Source organism: Leishmania infantum, chromosome 23 (assembly GCF_000002875.2).
Source record: "Leishmania infantum JPCM5 genome chromosome 23".
NCBI lineage: Eukaryota > Euglenozoa > Kinetoplastea > Trypanosomatida > Trypanosomatidae > Leishmania > Leishmania infantum.
Window position 1 is genome coordinate 605,673 of NC_009407.2, and position 15,125 is coordinate 620,797.

The following is a 15,125-nucleotide window of genomic DNA, read 5'->3' on the forward strand; positions in this document are numbered from 1 at the left end:
TACAGACGCGTACAACAACACCAAACTTAGACACGGCGGCTGCTCCCTCTGTCTTTGGGCGACTGGGACACGGCGCCCGAGTCTGCGAGTGTGTCGACGAGCACGGCCTCTCTCCCTTCTCTCTCTCTCACACACACATACACACACGCAGAGGGACTCCTTGCGCACAGAACTAGATTTGCACACACAGTAGGATAGAAGCGGCAACTCCTGCGCGGCTTGAGGCCACACTGAGAGCAGCAGAATTCAAGGAAGCCCCAGAAGGCTTTGGCGGATTGCGAGGACACACGCCAGAGAAACGAGAAGAGAGGTGGACAGCGTAAAAAGAGCCACTTGTTGTGCTCGGCACCTCACGCGTCTCTGTCTGATTCCTCGTAGGCACTGCGTATGCACGTGTACCTGCTCCAGACAGCGCGCACTCAAAGCGGCTCACCCGTGTGCTGCTGCTGACGGCCGCCCCGATGCGGCTGTGTCGCCCAGCGCTTTTTTCGCCGGCTACTGCGGCTCACCCCATTCTCGGCTCCCTGCGGCGGCACCGTGGATGCGGGCTGTGTGGTGGCACGGTGCGCGCAGTGTGCTGGCGTAGTAGCACGCGTGCATCTGGCCAAGGGTGCCGTCCGCCCTCCAACAGCTCTTTCGTGGAGCCGACGCTGGCGACGTCTGTGCAGCCGGATGACGGCAGCAAAGCCTCTGCGCCCGCAATTTCTGCACCACCAGCAGCGACCTCATCGTCCATCACCGGCGATGCGTCTGCGCCTGCGAAGGGCTGCCCTTACCCCGCTGCCTCTGCTGCTGATGTGCTCCTCTCGCTGAACCACACGCAGCGTCTCCTGCGCCGGTTGCCAGTGGGTGCATCCCGCTTTCTCTTCCACTACAGCGAGCTACCCTCCAACATACGTGACAAGATGCCGCTGGTAGTGCAGCAGCAGCAGCATAGGGCCCGAGGGAGCTCGAAGGAACAGGGACACACCACCAACGCTGCGGCGCCAACACCGGCATCAGCGCCTGAGCAGGGTGCTTTGGCGTCGGCGGAGACTCCAACTGCTGGTGACGCGCCTGGGCGTCGCTCAGGCACCGCTGACTACTCGCGGCTGCTCACTCTGGCTCAGCCTCAGCTGACCGCGTCGGAGAAGACCCTCTTTGCCCTCTTCAGAGGCGCGCAGAAGGAGCGACAACTCGTGAGGCAGCAGCGGCTCAAGGAGTGGCACGGTCGGCTCGTCATGGAGGGAGGTGGGCGGCGGTCGAGCACCACGCCAAGATTTGCACCGTCCCTCGTCACCGACCCGCTTCTCCACCTACGCGGCTTGGAGGAGCCGTGCCTTCTCATCCCCGACACGCGCGGCACTTTCGTGTCCCTCGGATTGGCAGCCGACTTGCACTCCACCACCGACGCTCCAACTTACCCTACATCCGCGAGAACGACTCCCGACGCGGCCATAATGGACGGCTTCCATCTTGGTCTCGCGTGCATCTCCACTGACTACCGAACCGACTATGCAAGTCTCCCCCTGTACTACGTGCTCGGTGTTCCGACGGCGCTACTCGGCCTTCTGCGGTCGAGCCCCTCGGTTGGCAAGCATGAGTTTCACGGAAGTAAAATCAGGGATGGGGTGATCGACAGCGGCGCGTGCACGTGGCGCAATCGGTGCCAGGCGCCGGTGGATCTCTCCCGGTGGCTCGTGTTTGACATAGCCACGTCGCAGGTGCTGCTGCGGCGTCGCGGCGTGCCGCGCACAGATGAGCCACCGGTGTCCCGCTACGTATCCGCGCTGGAGGCGCAGGTCTTTCTCGCACACACGTACAGCTTTGACCCTAGGAGCGCTTACGAGGCGGCAGTTCTTCAGGCACGAGTGCCGGCTCAGCCATCAGCACCGACTGCAGGATCCCGCGCATCAGCAAGCGCGGCGGCACCGTCCACGATGAGGATGATGTCGCCGCCACTCTACACTCTCTTCTTCTTCACTGTGGCGCGAGGCAAGACGACGACCAACTCCGGCGTCTCTCCCATTGATGCGGGGGTGCTCTACCCGACGTGCTTCTCCAGCTACATGTCGGAGGTGCCGACGACACAGCAGCTGGCAGCTGAAACGGCGGCAGCCGCACAGCGGCTTTGCTTGCACCATGCCGACGCTTCTAAGCCCCTCATGTTGCTGTCGTCCGCCACGGGTTCCGGCGCTGCGGACAACTCCTCCTTCTTTGTGTCGATGTCCGGCAAGCGGCTGCGTGCGTGTGCCGGCGCCTCTTCGTCTACATCCGCGAATCTATGGACGGCGCAGCTGCAGAGTCGGAAGCTCGGAGTCATGGGCGACCCCGCTGCCGAGCCTTCCTCATCGCCTATCGCGAAGCAGGCGGCACAGATGACAAAATATAGAGCAGCGACGGAATCCTCTGCTCCCAGGGACCAGGACAGACGAGGCTTGTGTCGGCAAACCACGGCGCGCCAGGAGATGGCCGAAAGTTTTCGCATGTGGCGGGAGGCCGTGGCTGCCCGCGTGCCTTCGCCACGCCCGCGTACCTCTACCGGTGCGGCGGCAGTTGCAGAGGACAGCGACCGCTCACAGACACCACCACCCATGACGGATGGGCAGCAGCGTCTACCAGCACCATCACCTCATCCAGTGCATCCACGGCAGATGAGCAAGCCGACAGACTCCGCGCCCTTGTCGCCTGCATCATGTGGGCAAGGAAGGGAGGAGGGCCACCGATTGCGACTGGAGGAGCAACTCGATACGGAGGGCGCAGCGCTCATGTCTGATGGCGGAGCCTTCACCCAAGAGTGGAGCACTGGCTTCCGCTTCGGTCGAGTGGCCATCGAGGTGGCAGTGCCACTGCTCTTTCCAATGCCGGCGGTGATGGCAGACGCAGCGGCGGCTCCCAGCCCTCTGTCACCAGCGCTCTGGGGGGCGCAGGCGAGCGGCGCCGATGCGGCCGTAGATGCCCCCGTACGTGTCATAGACGCACCTTTGGCGGACGCTCTGTGGAGTGCTCTCTACACACCCGCAGCCGCCACCTCGGCGTCACCACCGACTCCGTCGACGCCCTTCAGCTCACCTCCCTCGTTCTTCTCTACTACACCTGACGCCGCCGCCGCCGAGCCAGTCATGACCTCCGTCCTCCCCACGGCGGAGGAGCGCCTCATGCTTGCCCGTGAGCGGGTACTGCTACCGTTCCTGCTGCATCAGCCGCGGTGGGTGCTGCCGGGCAGCGACTCGCTTGGCGCGCTTCCTTCCTCGTCGTCAATGGTGTCAGACACCGACGACGGTCCGCGGGCTGTTCGTGAGCGCAACAGGCGGCCCCCAGTGAATGTGTGCCCATCCCTGTGGCGTCTTCATGAGTTGGAGCAGTTGTGCGGCTGGCGGCGCCATCGCTTGCTATTCAGCGACGTCTTCGGCAGCTTCTCGGGCTTGCTTATCCACGATCTTTACATCATGATCGGTCGACGGGCACCGGCGATGCTGCCGGGCTCCATCTCTGCAACGACTGCAAGGGCGCGGCAGGCGGACAGGCCGCAGGCACCGCTGTCTCCACTTGTTCTGCTCAACGACGTGGCGTATGTGGAGAGGGTGCTGCTGCCGGCGATGCGCTGCTTTGCGGTCAACACGTGCACGTGGGTGGACAGCGGCCTCTGCGTATATCGATCGCCGTACGAGGTGGTGCCCACGGCGAGGCGCTACGTGGTCGAAGGCGACTTTGCCGCGAGCAAGAAGCCTAGCACTCCATCATTGTCATGTGTCGCACCGCAGCAGTGGCGCTCGCCGGCGTCGTGCGACGGTGATCCGGCCGACTCGCCCGCGGAAACCGCGGCGGAAGTCGCGCTGCACCACCGGCAGCTGTCGCTCTGGCTGCAGCAGCTGCAGCGCGTCCCACACGAGCTCCTCAGACGGTGGCTGGCGGAGTGCCACGGCCGCACGTCTTTGGACCCAGCAGTGGACGCTCGAGTGAGGATGAGGACCGGCGGGGTACCAGCAGCGTGTCTCGTGTTCTTCGTCGGCTCATGCTCCAGTGCAGCGTCGACGCTGTCGTCACGCCCCTCACGGACTCCGCACGGCGGCGACGATGACGATCTCGGAGACAGCGGTGCAGTTGCCGCTTCTGCTGAGGCAGTAGAGAAAGGTCTTGAGCGCCTTCTCTCTCTCACCCCTGATCGCATTGCTGTAGTCCCGCTGTTGGATTTCGTGGTGTGGGGCGCGCTGTGCTCCGACTTCTCCGCCGCCTCCGTGCAACACCTCACACACGCCGCGGATAGATGCCGTGCGGCGCTTGACGCCCCCGCAGATGGCTTGGCGGCGGTGAAGTACTGCGTGCGCTACCCTCGACACCTCTGCTGTAACGGCGGCCGAGGAACGACAGTGGCGCTTCTCCGCTGAGCGGCATGACTGCTGTGACGTTGACGTGTGTGTGGATGACTTTGAGTGTTCACATTTTCAGAACGGCATAACAAAGAACATCAGCTAACAGGGGATTCACGGAGATGCTTCGGCGCACCACCTTCGCGGGCTTCTCAGATTGCCACACGCTTGTGCATTGGAGAGTCCACGTCTGCAAGCACCCTCATACTATTGCCTTGCAGACTCTGCCCACGACTTGCCTTCCGTATGTCTACGCTGCGACTCCTCTGTCACCCCGGGAAGGTGGGGGAGGGGGAGGGGGCATCGCCCGCCTTCCTCGTGCTGCGGGTCATTTTTGCTGTCCTGCACGCGCACCGGCAGAGGCGCATACGTAGCGACAGGAGCCTCTCTTTTCTGCGCATCCTCCCTCCACTGCGTCTCTCGCTCCTGATGGACCTCTCTCCTTGTACAATGACTGCACCGCACAAGATCTCTTGCGCGCGCACAGACACACACATCAACGCCTCTAAGACGACGACTGGATCCGCAAAGCATCGGCTAGTGTCACTCTTCTCTGCTGTCTTTTTTTTTTCCAGATTGGAGCACTTGCACCTCCTTCTCGAGCGTCTCCGCTTGCTTCTCGTGTATTCCCCGCTTGCCGTGCTGCAAACCGTAAACAGCGCGCCAGTGGCGGAGAGGACTCCGTTGTGCAAACAAAAAGAAAAACGGAGAAGGTGGGCAAGAGCAACGCCACAAGACAACGGTGTTGGTGGTTGTGGTTGTGTTGGAAGCGATTGTGTGTGAGGCGCAGGCGACCCATCGCCTCTCATCTTGTTATTCGCGCTCGCTCGCACACGTGCGCTTCACCTGCACACAGCCGTACTCAACTCGCCGTTTCATCCCTCCTGGCTCCCATCTCGAGACTTTTTGCGTCCACCCCCTCACCTTCTGTGGCGTCCAGGCACTGCAACGCCTATCTACCCGCAGAACGACAAAGCAAGTAGGCGCATACGGCTACGAATTTCCCACCACTCCCAGACAACAAATACCCACACAAACACAAAGGCGGCCCTGTAACATACGTGCATAATAAAATCATCACAACCCCCTCCCCTCCCTCCGTGTATCTCTCCCCTCCCCTCCCCTCTCACCGCCCCAATTCACGAACGCTTTCTGTGACACTTTTCTTTTGGCTCTATTTCTCTGTCTTTTCCATCTTTTCTCTGTTTGTGTTTCTCTGGTGTACCCCCGCCTCCTTTCCTCCCTCCTCACCTTCGTTTGGCGAACTCTGGCTCGCTCCTACCTTCCCCTTCTCTCATCTCACCACCACCACTACCGCACACACACACACGCGCGCGCCTCGGGCATTTCAGTACGTACGCGTGCACAGCGGAGTCGGCTGCTCGTCACGTGCGCATCTGCCCGCCCCTCCTTCGTTCTTTCCCTTCATTCCTTCCTTGGAGGGAGCGGTGCAAGTGTCTTGCGCTTTCTGCGGAACCTATCGAGCCGTTTTCAGAGGGGTGCCCCGTCGAGCCTAACGAGAACGCAGGGGTCTGCCCGCACAGGCCCGCACATTCACAGCTGAACTCAGTGGGTGAGACGCGAAGGGGAAGAGAGAAGGGAAGAGAAAGAGAAGACACCCCTTCGAATCCGTCGACGGCATCCTTTCTCGTCGTCGTTGTTTCTCGCGCTCTCGCGCTCTCGTGCCCTACCCACACGCCGCAGTGCAACCGTTCTGCTCCCTCTCTGGCTCTCGACACCTCTGCGAACCCGCTTTGCCCGAAGCCGAAGGAGCGGAAAGGGACAGCGGGCGTCCATCGCCGTTGGCAGTCCGCCGCCCCCCTTCCTCGCCCTCCACTCGCCTCGCAGTGCGTCTTTGCTTCGCGCTCTTCTGTGCCGTTTCGTTGGAGTAAAGGACCCCCCTCCCCCCGCCCGCCCCCTCCGATACCAAAAAACAAAAAAGAGGTGTTTGGGACACCGTTGGCGCGCGTTCTCGTGTGTGCGCTGCCGTGTGATTGCCACCGCCTCATACACTTACGTCTGTTCCCCCCCCTTTCCCCACGCCGCTGCCGCCGCCTCCTTTTCACACCTCGAAACCTTTTCGTTTTTGTATATGCGATTCCTGTAACTTATATATTTCGTTGTTGTGGCGTCTTCTCTGTGTGCGTGTGTGTGTGTGCCTCGTCTTTATTTTCGCTTTGGTTCTCTCACTTCACTCATTCACTTTCTGTTCGTTGCTGCCGTTGCTGGTGTTGTTGCTGCTGTCTTTCTCCTCCGCCCCTTCATTTGTTTCCTTTCCTTCGTTCTTTCGCTGTGTGTGTGTGTGTGAGTGGGTGCGCGTGTGGGCACCAGTGCACATCTGTTCTCTATCGCCAGCGCCCCCGTAAGCCTACCTCTCTCTTTTTCTTTCTCTGCCATTTTGGTCCACTCAGACGCGCGGCCACTGCGGCAGCCACACGAGCTCGACCTTGACTATAATTCTCTTTGACACCAATCTTCCAGCGACGATACAACACATCGACGGACGGAGGTGGCGTGCTTCTTCGCTTGTGTGCCTTTGTTGCTTCCACTTGTGCCTTTCTATTTGTTCTCTCTTGCGTATTTGGGCGGTTATCGTGGCTGCCTTCCCCTGTGCCCTCTATTACGACCCTCCTGCCTGCCTGCCCCCTTCTTCTTTTCAACGTTGGTGCTGGCTTTACCCCCACAGGTTATGTGCTTTGGGGGAGGGGGGCACCTCGTATTATTGGGCCATTCCGCTGTGCTTTTTTTTTTGCTCTTGTGGGCGTCGTGCGCGTCACAGCACGCGTCACAGCACGCGTGGTGCGGGCACTCTCTCCTTTCTCTCTTGCGCGCGCATATCTGCATCATCTGCGCCACAACGATAGCCTCCCCACACCTCCTTCCCTTCTGTCACCTTTACAGCGGCCTCACCTTTTACTTGCTCAGTGTCACTTTCTTTTTCCTTTTCTGTCTTCACGCTGTTAGTGCTATTGTTGTGTGTGTGTGCGCCACCCCTTCCATTCCTGCCTCGACCCCCCCCCCCTCGCACCACCGCACCACCATCTTTCCTCGCGTGTCTGTCTGTCTGCCTCATTTCCTACCCCACTACCGCTGCCGCTTTTCCTTTGCTTCTCTTTTCCTTTTTTTTTCATTTCACTTTGTGATCGCGTCAGCCGGTGCTCATCTGCCGCTGCCGCGCCTCTCCACTCCTTTCGCTCTCTTGGCGTCATCGTCCCTGACCCCACAATCGTCGGCAACCAGAGCCTAGAGAAGCATCCCCCCTCCTCCTCCCCCGAAAGCCCTCGTCACTCAAGAGAGCGAAGTGCGGTGTGCGCGCAGCTGCTTGTACATCTCAGCAGACACCTCGATTCGTCCCGCCCCCCGAGGCGCACACACGTACAAAGCCGCGTGTCTCATTGTGCATGGGCTAGGCTGCACGGCTGTGACCAGTACACGATTCTCATCAGCGCCGCCATCTCTGTCGACTTCGACGGAACTGCACATCCGCCGTGCTCGGCGCTACAGAGGATCACAGCGGTGGTACTGCCACGCGCGGAGTGTGACCAAAGAGGACGCACAACGACGACATACGCAAAAACGGCTGCGCCCAGTGGGGCACTGCTATCGCCTTGAGTTTCCACATCGACAGACTCGTTCTCTGACAGCGCCTCAACCACCACAGCAGAGGTTGGAGGCGGGCCCTTATCCATCTGCCGCCGTTTCGTACACTGCCGGCGTGGTAGGGCATACCTTTCGGATTCTCAGCGGCACGAGAGCCGATTCGAGGCACCAATGCACGAAGCAATACTAAGTCTTCACAGCTCGCCAGAGAGCCTCTTGTCGGCTGATCGGAGATTCTGCTCCACCGAGGATAGAAGCATACGCCGCAGCACCCCGAAGGCGTTGCAACCGCCTCCGCCGTCTCGCTTACCGAGGCGGGCAACCTCGTCACCACTCACATCGCCGTCGACCACGGTGGCGATAGAAAGCGCCAGCAGAGCAGCAGGGCACCGCGGCGCACTGCAAGACCCCACTTTCTGTTCCATCGCTGCCATAAACATACAGACGCAAGAAGCACTCGTCACGTCGCACCTGCGTACGCCAGATCCGCGCGATAGTAGTACCCTCGATCACAGCCAGAGCCGGAGCGTAGACCGGCCGCCCAAGCAGCGGGGCAGCTTGCGGAAGCGGAGTGGCGGGGTCGGTATGACCTCAGAGGCCTCCTTTCGGTGCTTTCGCACCGGGCCAGGCGCCATGTTAGCTGAGGCGGCCGGCATCGCCCGCAGCGCCATTGCGTCAGATGAGGGGGACCGCAGCAATGCGAGCGGACCCGGGGGGCCGAGCAGCAGAAACGGCACCCCGCTGATCATCGACTACTCCTCTAGTCCTCTCACGCTGGCGGTCAACAGTGCGAACGCGAACAAAACCATCAAAAACACAAGCAGCGCTACGAGCATGGACAGCGTTTCGATCAGCAAGCCTGCACGTCTCAGCTTGACTCGACCGACGCCGCTTGCCGAAGCGGCACCCGTTTCAGCGGCTTTGAACGCCACACAGTCGAAGACGTCGTCAAGTTCTTCAGTGGCGCAGCTAGAGGTTGTGACCACGCCGCTATCCCTGATGCGCCAAGCCCCGCTAAAGTCGCCTAGCGGAGTGTCGCGCCACCGCAGTGGCCGCTCCCGGCAGGATTCATATGCGTCTCTTTCCGTAGCGTCCACCATCTCCGTGGAGGACCCGAGTCACCCGCACCGCAGCCGCCGCGAGAGCTCCGCGTGCTCGTCTTGCACGGACACAGGAGTGAGCGGCTTTCCCAGGCCGGCGTTCAATCGCCGCGTGCACTTCTTGTTAGATGATCCTGCCAGAGATGGTCTCTCAGTTGCTGATGGCCTGACGGCGTCTCTGCGGTGCAGCGATGATGCCAGAGCGCGGCTTCCGCTTTGCCCATCAACCTCTTCGATTGTGCCGCCGCCGCCTGATGCCGATCAAAGGCCGGCGATCTCCGCGAACAGCAGCAGCAACAGCAAGTCCGCCCTGAGCGCGTCATCTGAGTCTCCCCATGGGCAGCTGCAGCTCGGTCCCTCCCTCGGTGGGGCGGCGACGCGCCCGGCGTCGTCTTCGCTGTCACTCGACCGGTCGGCGACACCGGTTGCTCAAAGCAGCGGCGCCTCGCTGTTCTCGCTGCACCTCAACAAGAAAGAGGGACGCATCGAGGCGACGCCAGCCTTCGCCCCGGCTAAAAGCCCGGGCAGCAGTGACATGAGGACCACCGAGGTTGGTGGTGTGTGCTTCCATTCTGCTCTCTCCGCGACGACGGCGTCTGCGACGGGTATCGCTTCCTCGTGGAGCAGTACCTCGGGAACCCACGCTACTGCAACCTACCAGCCGGGCCAACCCCTGCCCAAGCCGGCGCTGAAGCAGTTCTCTCGATATAGCGAAGGCTGGAGCGCCGCCGACAGTCGCACGGGCTCGAAACTCGTGAACGAAGGCAGCGATCGATGGTTGTGGTGGCGGTCTAACGCCACGGCGGTTGCTGGCACGACGGCAGCGGGGTCCCCTGGGCCGGCGTCCTTGACGAGTGTGGTGGGCCGGCGCTTCACCAGCTACTTGCAAGGAGCGCTTATTTCTCGGCAGCGGCATCGCGTGCGCGCCGCTGAGGAGGCGTCCGCAACATCAGGGAGAGCTGCGTTCGCCGGAGGAGTTGCCGCGAGGTCGCCAACGAAGCCCTCTTCCGTGCTAACTGCGGGCAGTCGGGGCAGAAGGGCCGAGCTACTAGTGAGGCTGTGGCTTGTGAAGTGGTCACTGGTGGGTATGGTGGCGCTCGCGTCGTTCTTCTTTATCTTGATTGAGCTCGTCGCGGACTGACTTCTTCCTCACTTGAAGGGTCGAATGGAGTGGGGACGAGGAATGCCGGTGCTGTCAGGATCTGTACCGCGGCGGCGAGGCGGTTGTTGTGGTGGGGTGCGGCCACGAAGCGAGCGTCATTTTGTCAGCTTCTTCACCTCCCCTTCAGCTTTTAGCTCCAGTGTGTGTGTGTGTGTGTGCGTTGTAGCCCCGCGTGCTGCCCCTTCTGCCGTTCTGCTTCCCCCTCCCACAACCACGACTGCTCCCTCTTCTTCAGGACCACCTTCATATATATTCTCGTTTTGCGCCTGCGTGGTCGTGTGTGTGTGTGTGCGTGTACGTGCGTGTTTCTCTCCGCCCTTCCACTCATCTCCATTTTTTTCTGCTTCGCGTGCGCTGGATATCGTTGTTGCTGCGATTACTTGTGCGTGATGGAAGCAGAACGGTGCTCAGCTCGTGCGAGGATGGAGAACGGAAGGGTTTGGAAGTGGCCAGCGGCATTCGTTCGGTGCGTGGAGGGGCGAGATCGGGGGTGTGGATGAGGCCACTTTTATGGGACGGTAATGCACGATATGTCAGCACCTCCCTCCCGCTCTATTTTCTTCCTTCGTTTTCGTTATTGCGGCTGTACTCGCTGTCACCAACGCCAACAAATTAGACGTGCAACACAGCCGCTGGCTCAACGCACTCTCGTCCCTTTTCCTTTGTGATTGCTTGTTTTCTTTTCTGTCTTCTTCACTCGCCCACCCACATCTGAGTAGGGCGGTGCTCTTCAAGTTTAGCTGTGGTGTTAGCAGCCGCCCGTCATCAGCCCTTGCGAGGTTCTGCGGCCCTTGTAGGGGTAACCAAGTCGGTTATCGGTCGTCACGCGCGGAATCAGACCGGAGGCTACTCGAATATGTGCGGGGTTGTAACGAGCGGTTCGCATCAGCGGTCAAATCTGAAGCTCGTGCCGTGCTGCCTTCTTCGCTCCTCTTCTTCCATCCCTTCCTTCCCTCATCACAAAGTCTGCGTGTTTTGTTCTGTTCTCTCTAACGGACGCGATACGGTGGTAGGCGCGTGTGTTGGCGATGCATCTGCGATTGTGTGGCTGCGTACCCATGTGTGTATGTGTGCGCCACAGCGCAGCTCAGGTTTCAGTTAAGTGACTGCAAGGGTGAAACGTGAAGGCAGACGAAGAGAGAGAGAGCAGCGCGCGCGAGTCTCTTCCCCTCCCCAAATCTAATAAAGAGGCGCTTGCCCGGCTACTGCACTGGGCATTTTGTGCGAACGGGACACTATCTCTTCACCGCCCCAAGGAGCCGCTCGCGCGAGTCTGCGAGCAGCGAAATCAACTGAGCCTCTCCGAGCTCATCGCCTTCTCCGATGGTCTTTGCGTCGAAACGCTTCTCGCGCACTTGATCGGCAAACCAACTCTTCGTTTTGTGTGTCTCTCGAGTATGCGCGTGCGCGTTTCTCCGTGTTCCAATGTAGCGCTCGACCTCCCCTCCCCTCCCTCCGCTATTCCTCACCCATCAAACCCCCTTTCCACGGCTCTCCGATTCTTCTGCGGCGCCGACGGCATACACACCCCAGCAGAGCGTATGCCCACGAAAGCAAACGCATCCCGCATATCCGCATCCTTTCCATCATCATCCTCTCCTGTTTTCCCCTTTTTCATTCTTCACGTCTTCCCCGAAAAAGTTTTGATTTCTTTTCCAGTCGCTGCCCCCCCCCCCATCCATCCATCCATCCCGCTGTGTGTAAGAGTCTCTACCCTCCCATCCACCTACCCACCACCGTACGTCGGCTCGTGCGTGTCTGCGACGAACTCGCCCCCTCACCTGGCTTTCCTTCTCCATTGGTGAACTCTCTCACAGGTCTCTCGGATAACGCGGGAGCAATATAGACGCCCTCTGGACACAGCAGCAGCAACCTTCGACACGCTCACGCAGCTTCACTGCTGGCGTGTGCCTCCGCGCGCGCACACATACGCACAGACCCAACCGACCTTGCGCGTCGCCCGCACATTTTGAGGAACACATATATATATATATATGTATATACCCTCTCAAGTCTTCGCCTTTTCGCTTTCCGATTGGACGACATCGTCACTCCGCCGTACAGCACCGCCGCCAAGCCGCCCGCGGCTTTCGAGCCGCTCCATCGACGTACGCCGTTCTTCTCCTTGAGGTGTTGCTTCCCCGCACCACCGCTTTGTTCTTGCCAGCACCCTCCTGAGCGGGACAGCCTTCCATGATACAGCCACCACCTTACGCGCACCGGCTCATTCGAAAGCATGGACTTCGCCTTTCGCCTGTTCACCTCCGTCATCCCGGTGGACCGGGAGAAGATGATGCATCAGATGCTTGTCTTCTGGCTTATCCTCACCAGTGGCGGCATCTCCATGTACCTGTTCTTCGCCTCCATCTCCTACTTCACGTACTTTCGCAAGTTGAAGCGACAGTTCTTTCCCAAGACGATCGATCCCGACGATGCTCGCGAGTTGCATGAGCAGGTGCGGCACGAGATTTGGATTGCGGTGTGCTCGATCCCATTCATGGCGTTTTTGATGATGCCGGCGGCCACCTTCTCGCACCGTGGGTACAGCAAGCTGTACTACAACATCTCCGACTACGGCTGGGCGTACTTCCTGATGTCGCCTGTGCTGTTCTTCGCCTTTACCGACTTCATGGTGTACTGCTTCCACCGCGGGCTGCACCACCCGATAATCTACAAGCACGTGCACAAACTGCACCACACATACAAGTACACAACGCCCTTCTCGTCGCACGCCTTTAACCCTGTTGACGGCTTCGGCCAGGGCGTTCCGTACTACGTCTTTGTCTATTTATTTCCCCTCCACAACATCCTCTTCATTGTGCTATTCTTGGCGGTGAACTTCTGGACGATCTCGATCCACGACCAGGTTGACTTTGGTGGACACTTCATCAACACAACTGGCCATCACACGATCCACCACGAACTGTCCAACTGCGACTACGGCCAGTACACGACTATATGGGACCGCCTGGGTGGATCGTACCGCCCTGCCGAGCAGACGCATCACCTATCGTCCCTGCTGCGCGCTGGCGATCCCAAGTATGTGGACCCCGTGTACGAGTCATATCACGAGGAGAAGGGCTTCCTGGCAGGTCGGTTCAAGGAGGAGGCCGCCGCGCGTCGCTCAAAGAAGGTGGGCGCATAAGAGAAGGATCGGCCACCTTATCGAGCACGCATGCGCTATAGTGACGCATATAAATTTCTTGTGCTTTTTGTTTTATGTTTCCGAGAAGATGGGGTTTGGACACCGTCACGCTCACGTTCACGCCCACGCCATTCTCGCGCCCTGACTGGTCATGTCTTCGTATGCCGTCGGCCGTTGATGGAAGACGGAGGGGCATGCGTGTGGGGCAGTTGCGCGCGAATGGGCGCATGCGTCTCTGGGCGAGGCCCCTTGTACTTCTCTAGTATTTCTTGTGTGTGCGCGCGGCTCAGTCGCCGTCTTGTCTTTTCTTTTCTTCCTTCCTTCCCCCTCCTCTACAGCTGTTACAACATCAGCAACATCAAGCAAACGGCAGCCAGTGTTGGCGAGAGCGCAAAAACTGAAAAGCGTGAAAGGGAGGGGATGGTGGACTGCCAGTTAATTCGAAGAGGATGCAGGTTTCGGTGGACCTGGTGTACGTCTCTCTCTCTGTTTTTGACCTGCCTGCATGCGTGTGCCTCGCGCTCTGAGCGCGTCCTCTCCTTTTCACGCATTCCTTTGCTCGCCTCCTCTTTGTTTGCATGTTGCTCTCTGTGCGTGTGTGCGAATATGGACGTAGGAAGGGGGGAGGGGGAGGCGTACGTCAGCTGGCACGCATGTGCCACGCACACTCCACCCTCTTTTCGCAGGCGTGAGATGGGACACTTCAGCTACCCCTCCCCTACCGACCGCCACCGCCACCGCCGTCTCCATCCCGTCCCTTACACACACACACACACACACACACGTTTTCCTTTGATATGTTTGCCTTTACTTTCGTCCTCTTTTTTCTCTAACTGCTGTTTTGCCTCAACGGTCTTTCCCTTCGTCCTTTGCCCGCTCTGCTCCACTCCAGACCCCCCACCTCCGTCTCTGGCTCTTCTCTGCCGTGCTATGCTCCGCCCTGCCTGCTCTTCGGTCTTTCCTCCTCTGCTGAGGGGTACGATACTATATAGAGGGGGTGGGGCGGTGGTGGGAGGTCATATGAGAGCTGTGCCAGCGCTTCGAGAGTGAGCATCCGCGTTGATTACCGTCAGCTGCACACACTACACTCCCCTGTACCTCTGCTCTCTTTTCTTAGTCACTGTCCTCCGTTTCGCGTCTCGTCTGCCAGCATCGTGTCTCCTGCCCCAACCCCTTCCTCTACCTTTTTCTTTTTCGAGGTTGCACATGCAGGCGAGCACTCTTGCGCTTTTTCACGGACAGGCTTTCGGCGTCCTTTCACAACCGAAAGACGAAGAAGAGGAAGGGCGCGCAGGTGAAGGGTAGCGGCGCATATGAACTCGGTCTTGACAATGGCAGACCACGCTGCGCCTGCCTCCCCCTCTCTTCTTCCGTTCCCCGTGTGGGGAGCGCAGGCGTTTTCGCCGCCCTCTCATTTTGCTTCCTTTTTCTTCTTCCCTTCCGTTGTCGCGGCGGGCGAGCGACGGCGATGTCCCCTTCCCTCCCTCTCCTCCGCACACCAAAGAAATGCCGATAAAACACCAACTTATATCTAAGGAGGGAGGGAAGAGGAAGCCCCATGCAGACATGACATGTAAGAATAAATACACAGACGCACACGCATACGCGCGCAAGCCAAAGATAAGAAAGTGCGCACAGACGCGCAGGGAGGGCGAGAGAGAAGGGGCGAGGGCACTACTCCTCCTCCTCCTCCTCCCAGCGCTGCGGCGTCTGTATCCTCGTCGAGCTCATCGCACCTGTCTTTTTCCTCTTCTTTTGGAGAGGCGTAT

General features: G+C 59.7%; 3 protein-coding genes across 3 annotated transcripts; all 3 read left to right on the plus strand.

The window, feature by feature from the left end:
• Positions 1-905: 905 nt before the first annotated feature.
• LINJ_23_1540 (conserved hypothetical protein) lies at positions 906-4,367 on the plus strand (the record flags this gene model as incomplete). Its single annotated transcript, XM_001465790.1, has 1 exon — positions 906-4,367. The coding sequence occupies one exon, from the start codon at positions 906-908 to the stop codon at positions 4,365-4,367; it is 3,462 nt and encodes a 1,153-aa protein (XP_001465827.1).
• Positions 4,368-8,120: 3,753 nt separating this feature from the next.
• LINJ_23_1550 (hypothetical protein, unknown function) lies at positions 8,121-10,190 on the plus strand (the record flags this gene model as incomplete). Its single annotated transcript, XM_001465791.1, has 1 exon — positions 8,121-10,190. One exon carries the CDS (start codon positions 8,121-8,123, stop codon positions 10,188-10,190), a length of 2,070 nt encoding a protein of 689 aa, XP_001465828.1.
• Positions 10,191-12,447: 2,257 nt separating this feature from the next.
• LINJ_23_1560 (lathosterol oxidase-like protein) lies at positions 12,448-13,356 on the plus strand (the record flags this gene model as incomplete). Its single annotated transcript, XM_001465792.1, has 1 exon — positions 12,448-13,356. The coding sequence occupies one exon, from the start codon at positions 12,448-12,450 to the stop codon at positions 13,354-13,356; it is 909 nt and encodes a 302-aa protein (XP_001465829.1).
• Positions 13,357-15,125: the final 1,769 nt, after the last annotated feature.